The sequence below is a fragment of the Orcinus orca genome, chromosome 6, assembly GCF_937001465.1.
Source record: "Orcinus orca chromosome 6, mOrcOrc1.1, whole genome shotgun sequence".
Classification (NCBI taxonomy): domain Eukaryota; kingdom Metazoa; phylum Chordata; class Mammalia; order Artiodactyla; family Delphinidae; genus Orcinus; species Orcinus orca.
The window spans coordinates 23888424-23908939 of NC_064564.1; the positions used below are offsets into that span (position 1 = coordinate 23888424).

At 38.4% G+C, this 20516-nt stretch overlaps 1 protein-coding gene across 1 annotated transcript in view; it reads right to left on the reverse strand.

Moving 5' to 3' along the window:
* Window positions 1–1171: 1171 nt before the first annotated feature.
* LOC101283832 (contactin-associated protein-like 3) overlaps window positions 1172–20516 on the reverse strand; it is a 187314-nt gene continuing 167969 nt past the window's right edge. Inside the window, exons 21-24 of the mRNA XM_033429651.2 lie at window positions 20204–20291; window positions 6528–6749; window positions 6210–6281; window positions 1172–2303 (exon numbers count right to left, since the gene is read on the reverse strand). Coding sequence (XP_033285542.2) covers window positions 2110–2303; window positions 6210–6281; window positions 6528–6749; window positions 20204–20291 — 576 coding nt within the window. The 3' untranslated portion in view covers window positions 1172–2109. The remainder of the gene's footprint in view (window positions 2304–6209; window positions 6282–6527; window positions 6750–20203; window positions 20292–20516) is intronic.

Sequence of the window (20516 nt, forward strand, 5' to 3'; positions counted from 1 at the left end):
GATACAATATTATGGTAGATGGACTTTAAAGGGGTCCCCATGATCTCAGCCTGCTGGTTCAGGTCCTTATATAATCCCTCCCCTTGAGTATGGGTGAGACCTGTGACTTGCTTTTAACCAACAGAATATGGCACATGGTATGCGATGTCATTCCCATGATCACATTACATTATACAAGACTTCCTTTTGCTAGCAGACTTGCTCTAGAGTCCCTCTCTCTCCTCTGCTAGCTTTGAAGAAGCAAGCTTCCATCAATCCTCCAGCAGTAAGGAATGGAATGCTATCAGTAATCATGGGAGCGAGGAGGCAAATCCCTCCGTAGCTGAGTTTCCAAGTGAAAACACAGCCCTGGCAGACACTTGCTTGCAGCCTTGCAGAAGTCTCAGTGAACCCATGCCCAGATCCTGACCCACAGAAACTGTGAGATAATAAATGTGTGTAGTGTTAAGTCCGTAAATTTGTGGTAGTTTGTCACACTGTGTAGAAAATTAATACAAAACCATAAGAAAATTTTTTTTGAGAAAAGACAATATAAAGGACCTCTTTTCCCATTCTTTAAAAAGAACACAGAAAAGTAGGCATACACTCAAATGTAATAGCAAGGCAAAATGCATATAAATCCAGATAGTCTTATTGTGGTCAGAGTAAGTACCTGGCAGGCACATGGCAGGTGGGATATAGAGAAGGCAGTGCATTTTTATTATAACTGGCTTTTCAGCACAAATGGTGACTCCATGCAATTATCTAATGACCACTGCCACAAAAGTAGTTATTGGATCAATCCCCAGAGTTAATATGAATTTTTTGCTCTCGTAGTATTCAAATATACCCTACTTAAAATGAACTAGTTGATTTTGGGTGCTCTATTGGAAACGTGTCTCAAGATCCTAGAATCTTGACTAGAATGACAAATTTAGGTCAAATCATATAACCTGTATCTTCCCTTAACATAAGCATCCTTCCTCTGATATTCCAAGTAGTAACAAGGTGAGAGGATAACTCAGGGAATGTTTTGCCTAGATCGGCTCAAAATTTAGAAAGGAAAATGAAGATATTTGGTTCAAATATGACTTCTTCCCTAATAAATGACCAGACCGTCACAGGAAATCAAAGGGTTGCTGACATAACCTTCAGAAACAAAAATCACAGGACTACAAAAAAAAAAAAAAAAAAATCACAGGACTACAAAGAAAAGTGAAGTGACTTAATCACCTCATATATAAAGGAAATAAATTTAGGATTATATTTCATTCAGATGTGGATGAAGGATACATTTCCAATGTTAAACATGGAGTTTATATATGGGCACAAGTTTAGTTAGAAAATATACATTTTTTTGTGAGCTCATTAGGTGATCGTTATTACAATTTACAAAGAGTATAATGACAAATTACAAAGAAAGATAAGCAAATTATCACAGATTGAAATCCTTTACACATTTTTCTACCTATGAATTCTCTGTTCTGTATCTGAACTTACTAGCAGAATTTCATAGCTGACATTCAACACTCATTTCGTCACTAAAATGTATCAAAACTGATTTAAAAGAGACAAATAGTAAAAACAATCAGCCAAAAAAATGTTTTTCAGGTTTCTAATGCAGTTTTGGCCACTGGGCTCTGGTTCACAGGAATATGGGAATGCAGCTGAAGGCCATCCGAGAAGCACTTCCCGGTTTATAAATGTCAGCAGGTGATTGATAAAGGAAGCATAACGGAGGTTTCCACGTAACACAAAACATTAGAGTCCAACTTTGACTTTCATAAACTTCCGTGTTGAATTTTTAAGAGTAGGGCCACAGCTCAAATTCTTATTCTCACTTAAAACCCAAAATAATTATGCAAAATACATTTCAATTTCAGAGATCAAGTCAGAACAGTCAGAAACTGCCGGACAGTAATTAATGAGCACACCTAAGTCACTGTTACATAAGTAGATCAAGAAGTAGCACTGAGCAGAGCCTCCAGGGACCATGCATGAGCAAGTTGATGGCGCTGCACACCCACCGTCTGTCCCAGGAGGCCAAGAGGGGGGGCTTCATCCACTGTGAGCCTCTGGCTTAGCAAGACAGTCACATCATCATAGTAATAAGTAAACGACCACTGCTGATCAGAAGAAATACTCTTTCTGGCTTTCACTGACTGTACTTTGCATGTTGAGCTCACTTTTCAGAGCAGTCTCAGCATTGTCTCCAGTTTTTGGAATGTTCGACTCATTTTTTTCATATAGCCATCTCTGTTGATAAATGCGTACAGCAATGGCAGTGATGCAGAGCAAGATAAATATCACAACTGCTATCACACCTAGAGAGAAAGGAAAACACAAAGTCAAATTATAAACTGTAAATGTCAGCCTAACTAGAATCTACCCTAGCATCATTTATCATCAGAAAATTTGAAACCAAGTGGTGTTATAACATTAAGTGTACTTCTAAGTCCATGCAAACTTTAGACACAGAGGTTTTATGCCTTAATTTCCTAAAGACATATCATGATTGGATTTCAGTGAATGTTTTCACTCTAAAATGCAGAAACACAATGAGGTCTCTTAGGTTATGCCTACACTTCATGCTAATTGAGCAAGCAGGTTTTCATTATTTTAAAAGTATAGAGTGTGTAGCCCCACCACAGAGTGATTAAATGCTTATGTGTATTTTAATGAAAATTCAATTAAATTTTAATACTGATATACTGTTGAACTACAGTAATGTGGTGTGTATCCCATCTATCTCTATGAGACCAACAGAGTCTTAAGTGATTGCTGCCTCTGGGGGGGTCCACACCCTTGTGTGATCCCCCGTGACCTGCTTCTAACCAAAACAATATGACAAAGGTGATGGGCTGTACCTGATTATTTGTAAATGATTACATGATTATGTTATATAAGCTTGTAGCATCTGTCTTGCTAGAGTCTCTTTCTTCCTGCTGGCTATGAGGTGGCAAGAGCCATGCTGGGAAACCCCACATGACAAGGAACTGCAGATGGCTTCCAAGTGCTAAGGAAAGACTCTGTCCAGGAGCCAGCAAAAATTCAGAAGCTCTCAGTCTTACCTCTGCAAGACACTGAATGTAGCCAAAAACCATGCAACTGAGGAAGTGGCTCCTTCCCCAGTGGAACCTTCAGATGAGACCCCAGCCCAAGACCCCAGATGAGGCACCTTGATTTCAGCATTGTGAGACCCTACGCAGAGGACTTAGCTGAGATGTGCCCAAACTCCTGACTCACAGAAACTGAAGGATAATACATGTGGATTGTGTTAAGCTGCTATATAGGTGGTAATTTGTCATGCAGCAACTGATAACTAATATACCATTTTATAAAAAATTGTAGACATATTAATAACATTCAGTTATCTGGAAAGTAAAAGGAAAACATTTCTCTTGTTGGAAATGTATTGAAGACATTAGGTTTGCCAGCAGTTCTCAACCTTGGCTGCATAGCAGACAATAACTCAGAATCTTTTGGTGGGAGGCCTAGGTATCAGCATTATTTTAAAAGCTCTTCAGATTATTTTAATGCACCATCAGGGTTGAGACTGTAAAGCTAAGCCATAGGAATGTTTACTCAAGCTATATCACATTAGTGAAGAAGGAATCCATTCTGAAACAAATAGATAAAAAGAAGCATTCACTAGAATATAGTTTTAAGATGACTGACACAGGCATTAAGCATGAATTAATATCTCCATTTAACAAATGTGAGCAAACATATGTTACTGCTTAGTTGTATAAATCAAAATTTGTATTGCAAAATGACGGTTCTTCATTATACTCTGGGACAGACATAAGCAAGTGTAATGGAGCCCAACAAACTCAAAGCTTGGTTGGGTATAACTGGTCACAGAGATTCCTGGGCACATGCTATCAGGAACCCAGACCCCTTCTTACCTGAGAGGAGGTAGCATATTTATTATTTTGTGAATATTCTTAAGTATTCATAAGTAGAATATTCATTACTTTCAATATATTTTGCATCTCACTTGGGAACAAACAACACAGTTACTTTAGTTATTTTTATGTCTAGCTACAGGACCTTGCTTTAAGAGCTATATCATATCCAATCTTAGTGTCAGGGACCAGTAACTCTCAATAACATTGATCAAGCCACTTGATTATATGATGACTCTCACCATTACACTGACCCACCTACACATCCAGGGTTTTCTGTATGTGATTGATCACGTCTAACTCTAGCTTGTTTTTGTTTCATGAGGTTTGGTGGGATCCTAGAAAAACTTCTATCTCTACCCCCTATCTGATGAGATTGAGATAATTTGAATAATGCATCTGATGCCTTCCATAATCTTCCTATCAGCAACTCCAGTGTAAGGGTGTTTTTGACAAACGCTCATGTCTGCCTGTGTCTCTGTCTATCTACACATCTGTCTCTTTCTCTATGCATCCACCTGTCCATCTACAATATGGATCCCTTGGCAAGAAACCCTCTGTGATCTCTGGCTTACCAAGTTTGAATATTGCTTAGGTTGATTCTCCTCTCCTATAACACTCCCTTTGTTTACAAGAGGAGAAAATAATGATGCAAAATGTAGAACATGGAGAAATCCACCTATTGGGATAATCCTTTAAACAGATCAAATATTTCACATGTGGGTGCAGTCTGTGATCAATTAGAAAAAAGTCTGATAATTCTTTTTGGAACAATACACTGGAAGTCTGTATACTCAGTGACTGACAAAGCACCCAGCAACCGGCCACCACACAGATGGAAGGCAGGTTCCAGTGAATTGTAGGGCCTAGTAAACTGAACCATGCTGTCCCTAAGACCTTCTGGGCTCTCATTCTCCATCCCATGTATCAGGAACCAAGTAGGATTTCTCAGGGGAATGATATTCAGCAAGAGCAATAAAACTCTAAGGACCACATATTTGTTCTATCATCAATTTGACTATTATCTCTGGTCTTGCTAATAAAAGGTAACAAACTATGATAATTTGTGAAATTTTGAACTTGGATTCCTACTTTGGAAATGTTAATCACATTTAAGTTGATTTATTTTCACTTAGCTTTGGCATTATAGTGAAGTCTTCTCATTAAAAATAAATTAGAATGATTTAGGATTAAGGTTTAATTTAAATTTTAAAACAAAAGTAATTCCTTTTAGATATGCATTCTAAATAACATTTATGGTTTTTATTTGTTCTTGGCGTTATAAAATGGAGGTCATATTCCTCACTCATTACAAAAATAAAAGGAGTTGAGACAGAAATGGAAATGTTAAAATTCTTACATAGATATGGTCAGCACTTTAAAATGTCTGAATACTTTCCTAATCGTCTGGAGAAAACTGGTGTCTGGATGGATACAGACGAAATGAACAGATCCAATCTGAGCAGGTGTGTAGCCGGCCTGAACAGTGGACGCCCAGTCCTATCACCCAGCTCTAGCAGTAATTACCTCACTTTGAGGTAGCAAGGAATGGAGAGCAGTTTACTTCTACTCACCAAGCAGAGTTTGCAAATTACTCACATTCCAATAATCTAATTAAACAAATTAAAACGTTCCTTGAATGATAAGGAGGGAGAATTGAATATTAATTTTTTGAGTCAGACCTGGATAAATTTTGCTTCAAAGGATATATTAGAAGATATTTAAGATGCGATTACTTTTACTTCTTCAAATATATATATATATATATGCATATAGATGAATGGATTTATTTGATGGATATCGCTTTCTATCTATCTATCTATCTATCTATCTATCTCTCCATCCTAAGATAAGCTTGATGCCAGACACAGTTTTATATCTTTATGTTCAGGAAAATGACAATTTGCATAGTTTAGGTGCTTCTCCCAGTATGTTTTATTTTTAATCTTATTTTTAAATGTTTTGGGCTAAGGGACTGAGAGGTCCATGGCTATTTTAAATCAAAGAAGTAAAAGTAAATGCATCTTAAATATGTATATCTCCTGAGAGATACTAATGGCTATATTCAAATGAAAATCCTCTTATTATTCTGTAGTTTGGCAACCATCCTTTAAAAAGTGTTTCAGTGGAGCCATCGATTCCTTCTCCTAAGTATCTCCAAAGGGGCTGAATTCGGTACAATCACGTCAAGAACATGAGCAATTGTATGTGGCCTGCCACTGCCAGTGATCTCACAATCAGCACGGATTCTCACGGATATGTTTTGGACTTTGCTAACAGTGACAACAACGCCAAGGACGAGGTCATTCGCGGCCTCGTTACCTCCGATGACCGCGGAGTCACTTCTGTTCGCATTAACTAAGGGCTCTCCCTCATCTGTTGATCCAGAACGACCTACAGTAGAAAAAGAATGACAGAGGAGAGTGGAAAGGAGAACTTTTGAGAAATCCACAACATTTGAAAGAAGAGCAGACAACGCAGAGACAGAAATGAACTTGAAACGAAGAACCGAGAATGGAAAGACCAGGGAATGGGGAAGGTGTACGAAAAGAGGACTTTTGGAAACCTCTGGGATGAAGACTGGGTGGAAGACCGCGGGCGCAGAGTGACCGCGGTCAAAGGGCCACGCACCTGCGCCGCCTGAGAGCGGTCGGGTCGCCTCCGGCGCTGGAGCTCCGGGCCCTGCCCCCTCCGCGCAGCGGGACGCGGCGGCCACGTGTCCGCGGACAGTGACCCGGGCGGGCCCGCCCGGGCGCAGCGCCGCCTTCAGCGGGGCGGCGGGACCGAAGCGCACTGCCGAGAGGCAGCCGGTGAAGCCTAGCGCGCCAGCCCGCTGCGTGTCGCGGTCCGCGCCGGGAGGTCCTGCGGGCAAAGAAGTGGGACACACCATTAGGGCTCAGGAGCGACTGGCGGGGACGCCGGAATAGCCTGAGTCTGCGCAGCAGTGATGAACTGAACTTCCCTCCGAGCCCTTCGTGTTTAGGAAAGAGCCAGAGTCGGTACCTGCCGCCTTGGTTGATGCCCTGCGGGTGCTCACTCCCCGTGTGAGTCAAGTGAAGCTTCTTTGGATGCAGTCACGGGGCACTGGTGAATGAAATCCTCCGCCAATGCATTTTTCAAAATATTTTTAACAGCATTTGTGGCCAGTAATTTAGGTCTCCTGGGTTGGGGGACAGCAGCGTTCTGGGAATCCCTTCTTGCAGTTTCCTCACAATTAACACTTTATTCTGGCTGACTGTTCTGAGCCCCACAGAGAGGGCCTCTCCGTAACTGCAAGTGCTGCCCTGGGAACTCCGCACCACACTTCCTTTCCCCCTCTTCACAAAGGTGGTCTCTGTCCCGGGTCCATAAATCAAGGATTTTGCCCCCATCAACCCCCTCCTGATCCCCGCCCTCATCCCCAACTGACAGAAGTTGGTTATTAAGACCGAAGAAGAGCAGCGACGGACACAGGAGAGAACATCAATTCGTTCACTTCAGTTATGATTACATCCCGCAGTGCGCTTGCTCAGTGGGCACGAAATCTGACCAAAGGCCCTTAGCTGTAGACTTCAAGTTTAAATGTATCAGGCTGGGAAGCGTCCATGTCCCCCACAGAGGAAACCACATAAGTATGAGGCAACTTTGGCATCTGCTGTCAAACTTCCTCTCACTTCACCTTGTGTAGAAAGGCGCGTTGCCTCTTCTTTTTCAAACAATCATCAACAGCTACCAAGAAGTTACCAAATGATTCCCATAGGCTGGGCATTGTGCTAAGCGATTTATAGACTCGTGAATAGTGGCATTTGAACTCTGAAGCCAGGGGTGTGTAACCACACTTCCAGCTAGCCTCGCCTGGTGCATCAGTTACAGAAGGTCACTCTCCTTGGATCATCCCTCTCTCATGCAACATGTGGAAAGCCCGTGGTGGGCAGTGTGTTTTATTCTTGCCTCCCCCTGCACTTAGCTTAATGTCTGTTACATAGGATGCATGCAATATATATTTTATAATCAAAGAATAAATTTAGTCCCATTACCACCCTTCTGTGGACAGTTTGGGTATTGAAATTTTTAAAAATGTGTCACTCTCAAGGTGTGACCTGAGAATTCAGAGGACTGACCTTGTGATAAAAGATTACTTGCATTGGCTCTGGATAAAAATGTACGTCCATAGTTGGCTGCCATCTTATGCCACTGAGTTTTACTGAATGTCGTGGTAACTAAACACATCCTCATTGTCGCTAAAGTTAAACAACATACCCTGAAGCTTCTATTTGAAGGATAGCAGAATATGCCACCCCCAAATATGCCATTTTGGCATAAGGATTATTTTCTTGAAAAACAGCAGGTACAAGGACACTGACATCCGCTTTCTGTTCCTGAAAGCAGGAGATAAAACTCTTATGGGAAAGCTGCCCTTTTTGTACCAGGAGGAAAAATACATTTTTATGACCAGAGATGAGGAGAACAGCCCAGAGAAATCTGTACATACAAACCTTGTTAAAATAACCCCTATCTTCCTTTCATCTCCTCGTACATTTTAGTTGCTTTTTCACAATCACCACTCTCTGTTCAACCTCATATATAAACACTTGCACCTATCTGCTTTTTGGGTCTTCATTTTCCTGTAGGAACTCCCATGTACATTTAAAAATCTGTATGCTTTTCCCCTGTTAATCTGTCTTATGTCAATTTAATTCTCAGGTCCAGCCATAGACCCTAAGAGAGGAGAGGTCAAGTGTTGCCTCCCATACAAACTCATGGGGTGGATTTCCTGAATCTTATTATAGGTCTCACCATTTTTCCTATTAAACTTCATCTCACTATTTCAGTCTATAATTCCTGGAAACCAAATATTCTGTATCCTTATTTCTTCTGGCTTGGAAAAGAGCTGTACCTTCAAGAAAAATGGCCTAACTTTGAGATTTTCAGCAAATGTATTGGGAGTTACTTGGGCTTACAAAATTCTGTTCATGGTTTTAAAGTTGCAAAAGTAAATGTTTGCTATGGAAAAGACCTCTAAAAACAACTAAAATTGGGGGCATGCATTTGCATTGTTATAATTATAATAGACATCTGTCTGACACATATAGCTACCTTGGCCAAGTTGATTATACGAGACATCAAAGATCTTTATGCATGTGGAATTTCAGGTAGCTCCTTAAGTACACTGAAGTAAAATGAGCTAGGCACAACCCAACTAAAGGCTTATCAATTAAAAGGGTAGTTTAAAGATGACTTTACTTTTTAAATTTTGTATTCAGATATTATCTATTTCTTAAAGAAAGGCACCCTTGCTTATGTATACTTGAGAGAATGTCAAGAAGAAATAAAATGGGAGACACTGCAATAGTAACACAGGACTTTTGCAAGTCTAACATCTGAAAAAAAAAATTACACGTAAAATAAAAGTTTTAGTTGTGGGACAAATACTAGCTTTCCTGTTCCTGGTCAAAGTCTGACAGCACTACTAGGCAAGGGTAACAGAAGGAATCTCAGGCAGACATTTATCATAATGAATTAGGCCAATTTTGTGGAATTTATTTTTTAAAGATAACCTAACTTCATGTCTTTAGATAGTGTTGTTACTAAGGAAAGAAACATCAGTAGCATATCATATTGCATTATATTTTCCTGTATTTCAAGACTGTACTTAATATTTATACATATATGTGGATTTGTGAGTGTGAATGTGTATGGGTGGATTTATATGTACCTGGAGAGCCTATCATTAATCATGTAGCTGTAACTATGTTATGCATGTACATGTGGGTATAAATATACATTGAAAGGTTTGGTGCTCACAGTTTCCTGTCAATTTTCCATCCTGAGGTCATGGTTTTGATTCATTTTTTGATTGAAGTAATTCTCTAGTATTTTCTTAAGATGGGAAACTTGATTAGTATTTAATCTCAATCTTTCCTTGTCATCCAAAATATCTTTTTTTAACCTGGTCAGATAAATTATATATTAGATGTATGAGTTGCAACCATTCTTCTTAGCAGTATATCATTCTCTCATTTTTATTCTATTGCTGCAAATGAGAAGTTGGATGCTGATGTCAATATCATATTTTCCATTGTAGTAACTTCTGTCTAGAAAGTCTGGAAGATTTTTCTCTATGCTTTTGTAATTCACGGATTTTCCCAGAATTTCCCCAGATGTGTGTCTTTTCTCATCAGAATCAGTGAGTCCTTTCAATCTGCAACTCAGGTTTTCCTTTAGCTCAGAGAAATTTTTTTAATACATAAGTATTATCTTTGCTTCTAATTCTCTTTCTGGATCTCTATTTATTCATATTAGGTTTTCTAGATCTAACTTCCAAATGTTTTATTTTTCCCTCCTAATTTCTACATCTTAATCTTTTTGCTCTGTGGCTTGAGACATTTCATCTACATGATACTCCATGCCACTATTTAAGGATAACCAGTGATGATTCTCTCCTTTAGATCACCCAGTGAAATTTTGAAAAATCATATTTATTTTAATTACTAGAGTTGGTGCTTGTGTCTGTGACTTTATTAAAATCTCTTTGAGTGCCAAGTTTCATCCTAGTTGTCTTCCATCTTCTTCAATAGCTCCATTTTGATGCAGGAAACTTTATTTGTTGTTTTTTCTTCTTTCTCTACCCCTACTCTTGCTTTTAGATTCCCTTAGTGGTGGCATCATTATTTACTTATTTATTTATTGGGACTGCTTATTGGGACTCCATGGTTAAGGATGTTATACGATACACAGGTCCTGACACTGTGGACAGTGCAGCTTCTCTGCCCTATAGTCAGCAGCAGACCTGCATTCAGACTATCTGACTTCTTATAAAGCATAGGAAGAGGTCTCTCACCCTCACCCTCACCACGGTAGGAAGGATGTGGCCCGACAATCCATCCCTTTCTCAGCTCCAGGAGGAGCAGAGAGGATGGGGACCGTCATGTGGAGCAATGTTGACCTTCCCTTTGGAAGTCTTGAGTTCCTTGCAAGACAAACTTTCCCCAGGATCCACGGTCTTCACATACCACCCTAAGACTCTGCTGTGTACTCCTCCTCCAGTCCAGAGGGCAAACTCCTACCCCAGCTCTCTCATTCACACTTTCCTGCCTCCTCTTGCCTGCTGGGCTGGCCCTATAGTTCCTAGGTTCAGGGGCACAAGCAAGTTGAACCGGGAATAGAGGCAAGTTTTATGGTCCAAGTGGCGTTTCCCAGAAACAGGTCCACACAAAGTCAGCATCCGAATTAAAAGAACTGTACTTTTTTGTTATTGAGCTGCATGAGCTGCTTGTAAATTTTGGAAACTAATCCTTTGTCAGTTGCTTCATTTGCAAATATTTTCTCCCATTCTGAGGGTTGTCTCTTGGTCTTGTTTATGGTTTCCTTTGCTGTGCAAAAGCTTTGAAGTTTCATTAGGTTCCATTTGTTTATTTTTATTTCCATTTCTCAAGGAGGTGGGTCAAAAAGGATCTTGCTGTGATTTATGTCATAGAGTGTTCTGCCTATGTTTTCCTCTAAGAGTTTGATAGTTTCTGGCCTTACACTTAGGTCTTTAATCCATTTTGAGCTTATTTTTGTGTATGGTGTTAGGGAGTGATCTAATCTCATACTTTTACATGTACCTGTCCAGGTTTCCCAGCACCACTTATTAAAGAGGCTGTCCTTTCTCCACTGTACATTCCTGCCTCCTTTATCAAAGATAAGGTGACCATATGTGCATAAAGACACAGACCTACTGAGAACGGACTTGAGGATATGGGGAGGGGAAAGGGTGAGCTGTGACAAAGCGAGAGAGAGGCATGGACATATATACACTACCAAACATAAGGTAGATAGCTAGTGGGAAGCAGCCACATAGCACAGGGAGATCAGTTCGGTGCTTTGTGACCGCCTGGAGGAGTGGGATAGGGAGGGTGGGAGGGAGGGAGACGCAAGAGAGGAGAGATATGGGAACATATGTATATGTATAACTGATTCACTTTGTTATAAAGCAGAAACTAACACACTACTATAAAGCAATTATACCCCAATAAAGATGTTAAAAAAAAAAAATAGAACTGTGCTTAGAAAGACAATGAGTGCAAATCTATCTTCCCTGTTAGCTGACTCCTGAAATTCCATCATTAAGTTCCTTCCTTTTGGCTCAAAAATTTTCTTCCCTTTAAAGTGTAAAGAGAAAAAAAAAATGGGGGAACCTTAGGAGAATACTTAGTGCATTATTAGAAATTTACACATCAGGATGAAAATGTCTGATAAACCTCTAGTTTGAGAACACAGGCATCAACAGAAAGTAAGGGGAAATCAGGTGCAGTTTCATGCTAGGAAAGAAGGGGAGGGGAAAGTGGTTTGAGCGTAGATGTGAAGAAAAGTCATGTTTAGGAAAAAGTGAGCTAAGGGCTGAGGATAAAGTTCACTTCTACTGTAATTTTGAGTAGAACCCTTTAAATCACTTTGGATAAAAACAGATTTAATACATTTTTTCTCTTAAAAAATGTCTATGGTACGAAATCTTGAGAGCACGATCACATTTCCAACAATCTAGGACATAAATATTCTCAACTGTCTCAGGTATTGGGTAGTGTTGCCTTTAAAATATATTGCCAAGGCCATGCATTCCAACACACGAGATGATTTCTTGTTTTGTGAGGAACAAGCATGTTAACAAAAGGTTCACAAGGAAAAGGAAGGAACAAAGAATTAAAATGTGTGTGGAGAGCTTTCTGCTACCCACAATGAGCAGTGTTTCTGAAAGGCACTGGCAGTAAACAGTGGAATAGCGAAAGGAGTATTTCCAAGATTCCCTGAGGCTCTCATCTACAAACAAGAATCAGGAAACAGAGTGAATTGTCCATGGAATTGCAGGAAGCAGTGAAGAGCATCAGAAAGGGTAAATATGTAGATAATTGAAGTGAATATCGACTGTTTAAAACAACAGCAATAATAATGTCTTGTGGAAAAAAATAATATGTAAAAGTAAAATACATGACAACAATGGCAAAAGGGGTGGAAGAGGAAGTAAAATGGAAAAAAAATAAGGTTTTTACATAGTTTGGGAAGTGTACAAAGTAGTATATAATAAATCAAGGATGAATAATTAATCTTAAGAGTAACATAAAAAAATACAAAGAGGTACAACTATAAAGCTAATACAGGAGATTAACAGTCCCAAACTGGAAGCAATCCAGCTGCCCATCAACATAAGAATAAACAAACTGTGGTATAGTCATGCAATAAAAGACTACCCAGCAAAGAGAGCAAGTGAACTACAATTACATGCAACAACATGGATGAATGTTAAAAACATTTTAGTGAATGAAATTGGCTAGACTGAATGTATCAACCTGCTATTTATTTTGGAGTTGATGAAACCAGAGTGAACTTCCTTTATGCTAGCTAAATAAATGACATAATTAGAAAATCATGCTAGACAGACTTTTTCAGTCTTGTCTTTCGAACAGTTCAGGGTTGGAGGGACCTGATTTTCAGAGTCAGAAAGAAATGAATTATTCCCTCTCCCCGGCACCCCACCCCACCACACCAAACTATCCCTGGCACTTGCAACCAATACCTGGGAAGAAATCAGGGGTGATTTGGGACCCTAAGCACTTTAACAAGCACTCCTAGCAGGTATTTACTGGAAGAATATTCTTTAGTAAATTATATCAACTCTTCCTATAATGACATTTCAATAGTCTCTGCCACCCTTTCACATGACAAGCAAATAATGTCAGAATCTACATGTGTGCTGCTTTTAGCTCATCAGCTCTTTTTAAAATTGTGACTAGGCTTGCCCAGCCTTCTCTTGATGTGCCCTCACTCCATCTCAGAGGTCCTTAATCCTGGGCCTTTCCAGTTCTCCCCCTCTATTTCCCATCAAACCCTGTTCTTGAATAAACTCATTCACACAAGAGAATAAATGTCCAATTATGACTCAGTGTTCTAACTCTCCCAGGTACATGTGCGGAAAAGGCATTAGCAAAAGAAATAAATCTCTAATGGATTTTCTTCCTTATTTTTGAGATTCATTTCAGATGCCATAAAATTCACCCTTTTAAAGTGTACAATTCAGTGGGATTTTTACAGGGTTGTAATACCTTTCCCAGTAATTGCAGGATCTATCACCCCAAAAGAAACCCTGTACACATTAGTGGTCACTTCCCACTCTAACCTCCCTCCCAGCCCCTGGAAAACCTAAACTACTTTCTGTTTCTATGAATTTGCCTATTCTGGACATTTCATATAAAAGAAATCATACATTGTGTGGTCTTTTGTGTTTATCTTCTTTCATTTAGCGTAATGTTTTCAAGGTTCATCCACGTGGTCCCATGTATGAGTACTTCATTACTTTTTATGGCTAATATTCCATTGTACATCACTTTTGTTTATCTAATCCTTAGTTGATAGACACTGGGGTTGTTCCCAATTTTTGGTTATTATTAATAATACTGCTCTGAAAATTTGTGTACACCTTTTGTGTATGGATATATATTTTCAATTTTCTTGGGTATATACCTAGGAGTGGAATTTCTGGGTCACCTGGTAACTATGTTTAAGATTTTAAGGAACTGCCAAACAGTTTTTCCACAGCAGCTGCACAATTTTACATTCTCACCAGCAATGGACAAGAGTTCCAGTTTCTCCATGTCCTCTATGACACTTGTTACTGTCTGTCTTTTTGATCATAGCCATCCTATTGGTTGTGAGATGGTATCTTGTGGTTTTGATTTGCATTTCCCTGGTGACAAATGATTGTGAACATCTTTTCATGTTCGTATTTGTATATCTTCTTTGAAGAAATGTCTAGTCAGATCCTTTGGCCATTTTTAAATTGGGTTATGGCTTTTTACTGTTTAGTTATAAGAATTCTTTATGTATTCTGTTTAACAGATACAGGACTGGCAAATATTTTTTCTCATTTTTGTGGGTTGTCTTTTCACTTTCTTGAGAGTGTCCTTTGAATTACAAAAGTTTTTAATTTTGATGAGATCCAATTTATTTTTCTTTGCTGCTTGTGCTTTTGAGAATCCATGATCTAACCCAAGGCTTTTAAGAAAACTTCTCTAAAAAAACCGTTGCCTAATCCAAGGTATATGGTGTTAGGCAGGGGTCCAACCTGATTTTTTAAACTTGTGGATATCCAATTGGGCCAGCACCATTTGTTGAAGAGATTATGTTTTCTCCATTGAATGGTCCTGGCGCCAATGTTAAAAGTCAACTGACCATGAATATATAGTTTTACTTCTTGACTCTCAATCTAGCCCACTGACCAATATGTCTATCTTTTGCCAATACCACACAGTCTTTACTACTGTAACTTTGTACTAATTTTTGAAATCATGAAGGGTGAGACCTCAAACTTTATTCTTCTTTTCAAGATTGTTTTGCATTTCCATATGAATTTTGGGTTCAACTTGTCAATTTTTGCAAAAAAAAAGGCCATTTGGATGTTGATAGAAATTGTGTTGAATCTGTAGACAAACTTGGGGATCACTGCCATCTTAGCAATGCTGAGTCTTTCAATCCATGAACACAGATACCTTTCCATTTATGTAAGTCTTACATAATTCCTTCCAACAATGTTTTGTTGTTTTCGGTGTACATGTCTTGCACTTCTTTTGTTACAGTTATTACAAAACATTTGATTATTTTTGATACTACTGTAAATAGAATATTTATTCTATTATTTCATTCTTCATTTTATTCTTGTATTGTTCATTGCTAGTATATAGAAATATAGTAAATTTTTGTGTTGGTCTTGTATCTTTTCCAAAACTGTTTATTAACTCTAATAGCTTTTTTCATGGATTCCCTACTAGATCATGTCCTTGACCAACAGAGATAATTGTACTTCTTCCTGTTTTATCTGGATACTTTTTACTCTTTTCCTTGCCTAACAGCCCTCCTTCAAATCTTCACTACAGTCTTGAACAATAGTGGTAAGAGTGGACATCCTCATCTCATTACTGATCTTAGGGGAAGACTTCCATTATTTCACCATTAAGTGTGATAATAGCTGTAGGGTTTTTGCAGATGCCCTTTCCATGTGAGGAAGTTCCTTTCATTCCTAGTTTGTTCAGTGTTTTCATTATGAAAGCATGCTGAATTTTTTCAAATGTTTTTTCTGTGTCTATTGAGGTGATCATGTGTTTTTTGTCCTTTAGTCTATTAATATGGTACATTACATTGATTTTTATCTGTTGAGCCAACCTTAAATTCTTGGGATAAATCTTACTTGGTCACGGCATATAATAATTTTTATATGTTACTGCATTAGATTTGCTAATATTTTGTTGAGGATTTTTTCATTTACATTCATATTCCTGATATTTTATAAACTCTTTGTGTCTTTCTATGTGAATTTCTTCTAAATGAGATAAACTCTTAGGCAGAGCATAGGAAAGACTAATATATGTCATATAAGTCAATGGAGTTTTTAATATCTAAACTCTAGTCTCTCTATTCAAATCTCAGTAGGTAATTTCCATGAATGATTTATGGAGCTCCTTTTCAACATACAATTCTTCAGTGGATTTTCTTTACCCCACAGATAACTGGCCTACTAAGGTTTACTCACATGACTATATTGATGTGAATTGTACTCTCCCCCAGGAAGAGATAGGAAGACATATCTTTAGTCTGCACACTTCAAAAGCAGATTTTTGTTTTGCTTTGATATTTTGGGTTTGTTATTTTTGTTGTTTTTTTTTAAATGCACAAAAAATGAAATGAATAGAATACCAAATATACAAAAGTCTTTAGAGAAACAAAATTTAGCAAAAATGCTAGGGCCCCTTACTTGGTATTTTAAAGCTCTCATACTTTGGGAATATAAATCCTATCAGAGCTAAAACTACACAGAACACTAGAAATCTAAAGATTTACATTAAAGTAGGATTATACTAAAACTATTTTATAGTAATTGGGAAAACTTAACCTGATTGGTCATCACTAATAAGATCATTGAAGAATGGAAAGAACAAGAGCATGTTAATTAGAAGATGATGTGGAACCATTCTTCCATAGCACACTAAGGTAAATAATAATAATGACTAGTTATAATAATGACTAAATAATAATATAATAATGACTAAATAATAATATAATAATGACTAAATAATGACTAAATAATAATAATGACTAATGATTAGTTAATCATTAGAACACTGTTTTATTGTTTGTATCTCGTATTATACCACAAGTGTTTTGAGGGCAGGTACGGTAGTATATTTTGCTATGAGGCATTCGAAATGTCCAATGAAATATAAGTGCATATTAGGGACCACCAAACATTTCTGAATGAATGGATAAGTCAGTGAGTCAAAATAGCTAACAAGAAATAAGTACTGGATAACTTGTCATAGTTTGGGACTATTTTATTTGGGAAATTAGTAGCTCCTTATTAGCCAATCTGTTGGTCTACTTTACTATAAGTTAGTGAAAGGCAGTTCTGCTTATACTCGCCAAATCTGAACACAAAACTGTAGTCCTCTTGTACTCAGTAACTGATTTGAGAGTGGCAGCAGAACAGAAGCCATCCTAAAATAAAGTTATCTAAAACATGAAACATTTAATTAGCCTTTGATCAAGATATATACCTCTAGGTACAGATGAAATGGATATTTACAATTTTATTAGATTCAATTGCTTCAGGCTATAAACTTCATTGCTGAGTTTCAACTTTAATTTCTGTGGCCTGAGAGAGATGTTTTTGAATATATCACCCTTGAATAAAAACATTAATACCTTCAGTTCCATGCTACTGTCCTCTATATATTAACTTATAGGAAAATAAAAATTTATATAACAAAATTTATTATTCTACTTTTTTATTAAAACAATCCCCTCATATAATGCAGTTCAATGATTAAGTCGATTTTTGTAATCTATTGCCTATATCTTTATAGATCATACATTTGAAGCCGAATTGTCCTTAAAAATATTCCTCTGTCAATTTCACACTTACTGATAGCAACTTTCTATTCATACTTTGGGTCACAGACATTTCTGAATATGCCTCATCTCTCCTATCAGATGCTGGAGTCACTGAGGGCATGAAGTTGTGTGGGGTCTGTGTTTGTTTTGTTTATTGACCATATCTGTCCTCCAGGCTGGGAAAGAGTAAGCACGGACTTCTATCTGGTAGTGGAGGAGGGATCAGATCTGGGGGCAGACAGAACCATCATTCTACACACAGCTTGCACCCACTCGACAAAGATTCAGCTCTGCGGCTTGCACACCCCTTGGGTGATCAATTACTCACTGCTCAGACCAAGGATCCGTCGGGCCAGAGAGTAGAGCTCAATATCAGATAAAAAAGGGAGCAAATTCTTCTCCATTTGGATATTAAAAACAATTATAACTGTTGGGCTGACAGCCAAAGATAGGGTTCTATCTCACTGTTCTCTAAAGCTCAACGTGGTCTTTGAACTTTTAGGAATTTCATAATCTCTATTTAAACATATACTGTTATTCTCATGGACAAAAGTTGAAGGAGCAGTATTCCTTTGAATTGTTTTTTCAATTTGTTTTTGTTTTTTGGGGGTTTGCTTGTTTTTCCAATTCTTTTAAAATTATGCCACTATTTTAAATAGAATAAAAAAATCTACTAATATCATGAAATCAGGGATGTCAGAAATGCCTGAGAAACATCAAAACCACACATTGGAGACTGGAATACTCACCTCTACAATGGGTTGTGATAGGTATAAACATCTCCCAGCACTCAGTGGGAAACAAATGTTCTCATTTTTATTTCTGTGGTAACTGCACCATTACTATCTCACATGTGGGGAGTGCGACTAGAACAATGAACCACAGGAAAGGACCTTCAGCACAAGCTACCACTCTGTCAATATATCATCAAGGCCAGATTCTTCATCTACCTTTAAGGCATGATTACAATGCAGGACCACCACCGCTTCAGCCTGAAGTTGTTATTCACTATACCATGCTAAAACTATATTCTTACCAGTGAAGGAGCACTGGATTAATCTGCCTTTTTAACAGCTGGGCTGTTTTAACAGTTAGGCTGCAGCGTCTAAATGTTACACTTTTTGCGGTACGCGGGCCTCCCACTGTTGTGGCCTCTTCCGTTGTGGAGCACAGGCTCCGGGCGCAGGCCCAGCGGCCATGGCTCACGGGCCCAGCCGCTCCGCGGCATGTGGGATCTTCCCGGACAGGGGCACAAACCCGTGTCCCCTGCATCGGCAGGCGGACTCTCAACTACTGTGCCACCAGGGAAACCCTACACTTTTGTTATTACCATTTATAAGAGCACCCTTGGAGAGCACTAGCATTCATAACATTTCCTCTGTCTGAAAAATAAGAAGTCATCATTTCATTGCCTATCATCTGTTTGAAAGACGTGATCGCTTTAATAGTTACTATGATTCTCGACATATTTTGAACATCCATTCATGTGCCTTTTCTAACATTCTCAAGTTGGTGATGTAACATATATCTGTGGGGTAGAAGAAATGACCAAAAGAATCAATGTATAAATGGCTGAACACCTAATAAGTTTCCATCGATTACTTAGGACGAAATATAGCCATATAAGTATCAAGTACCAGAGGAGGAATAATAAACATGCCACAAGAGGATTTCCCCTAGATATCATTTAAATAGCAATAAAACATACAGTTTATATATAATCAAAAATAAAAGAAATAACTTTCAATATCTGTTTTTATTGCAATGTAATTCTTGGTGACAAGGGGAGAAAAAAGGCATCAAGAGTTTGATGTCTAAATAGTAAAGTATGCTTTTACTTCGGCATTTTTATGGAGCATAACTGGCAGCCATAAAGGATGTCTGTAGGATATTTAGGCTGTGATTTTCCAAGAGTAGCTGGGAGCAATGAACACATTTCACCTCAGCTCCCAGGCAAGGCAGGGCCCAGACCACAGCCCAAAGCTTGTTTGCTAAGAGAAAATAAGCAGCCTTTTCTCTTCCTTCTTAAACATAAATCTAGATTTATCATTAAAATGATTTCTGCATTTGACCCCTGATTACTACAGAATTTGTGAACTTATATCTGCTTTGATTTTGTCTTTCCTGAATCGTTAGAAAAATGCAAAGTTTCATTATGCTTGATTGCCAAGTGAGAGGGTAAGTGTGGAGGCATTTTTCAAGGAATGCCCTTGTTCAACTCGCAAGCAGCACTTACTTGTGATTATATGCACACTCAGACAAGAGTACAAGCTTCTACCTTGACTGTCACTCACTGGGAAATCATGCATATATCAAGGAGCTTCTTTCAGCATGATGAATGCTTCCCGTGTTTGCAAACTAACACTTCCTATCCCAGTCACTGGGCGGTGGGGGGAGGGGGCTCTCTTTCTTCCACTTACCTAAAATTGTCCCCAACGTGAGGGATTTGACAGCATTGAATTCTGTCCCTGAAGACAGGATGACTTGTCTCCTTGCATTCTGGTTAACCTATTAAATGTTCCACATGATATAAACATCAAAATGTCAAGCAATTTTGATGATAAGAGGATGGGAATCAAAGGAAGACCAAGAAAAATGATTAAAAAAAATAAGCCATATGTTCCTGCTATCACAAAGGTTAAAGGAGAAAAGTTTATTATAAACAATTCTTGTAACACCTCAAATTCAACTCCACCTCATTGCCTATCCCGTTCCCCTACATTTGTCTTTATG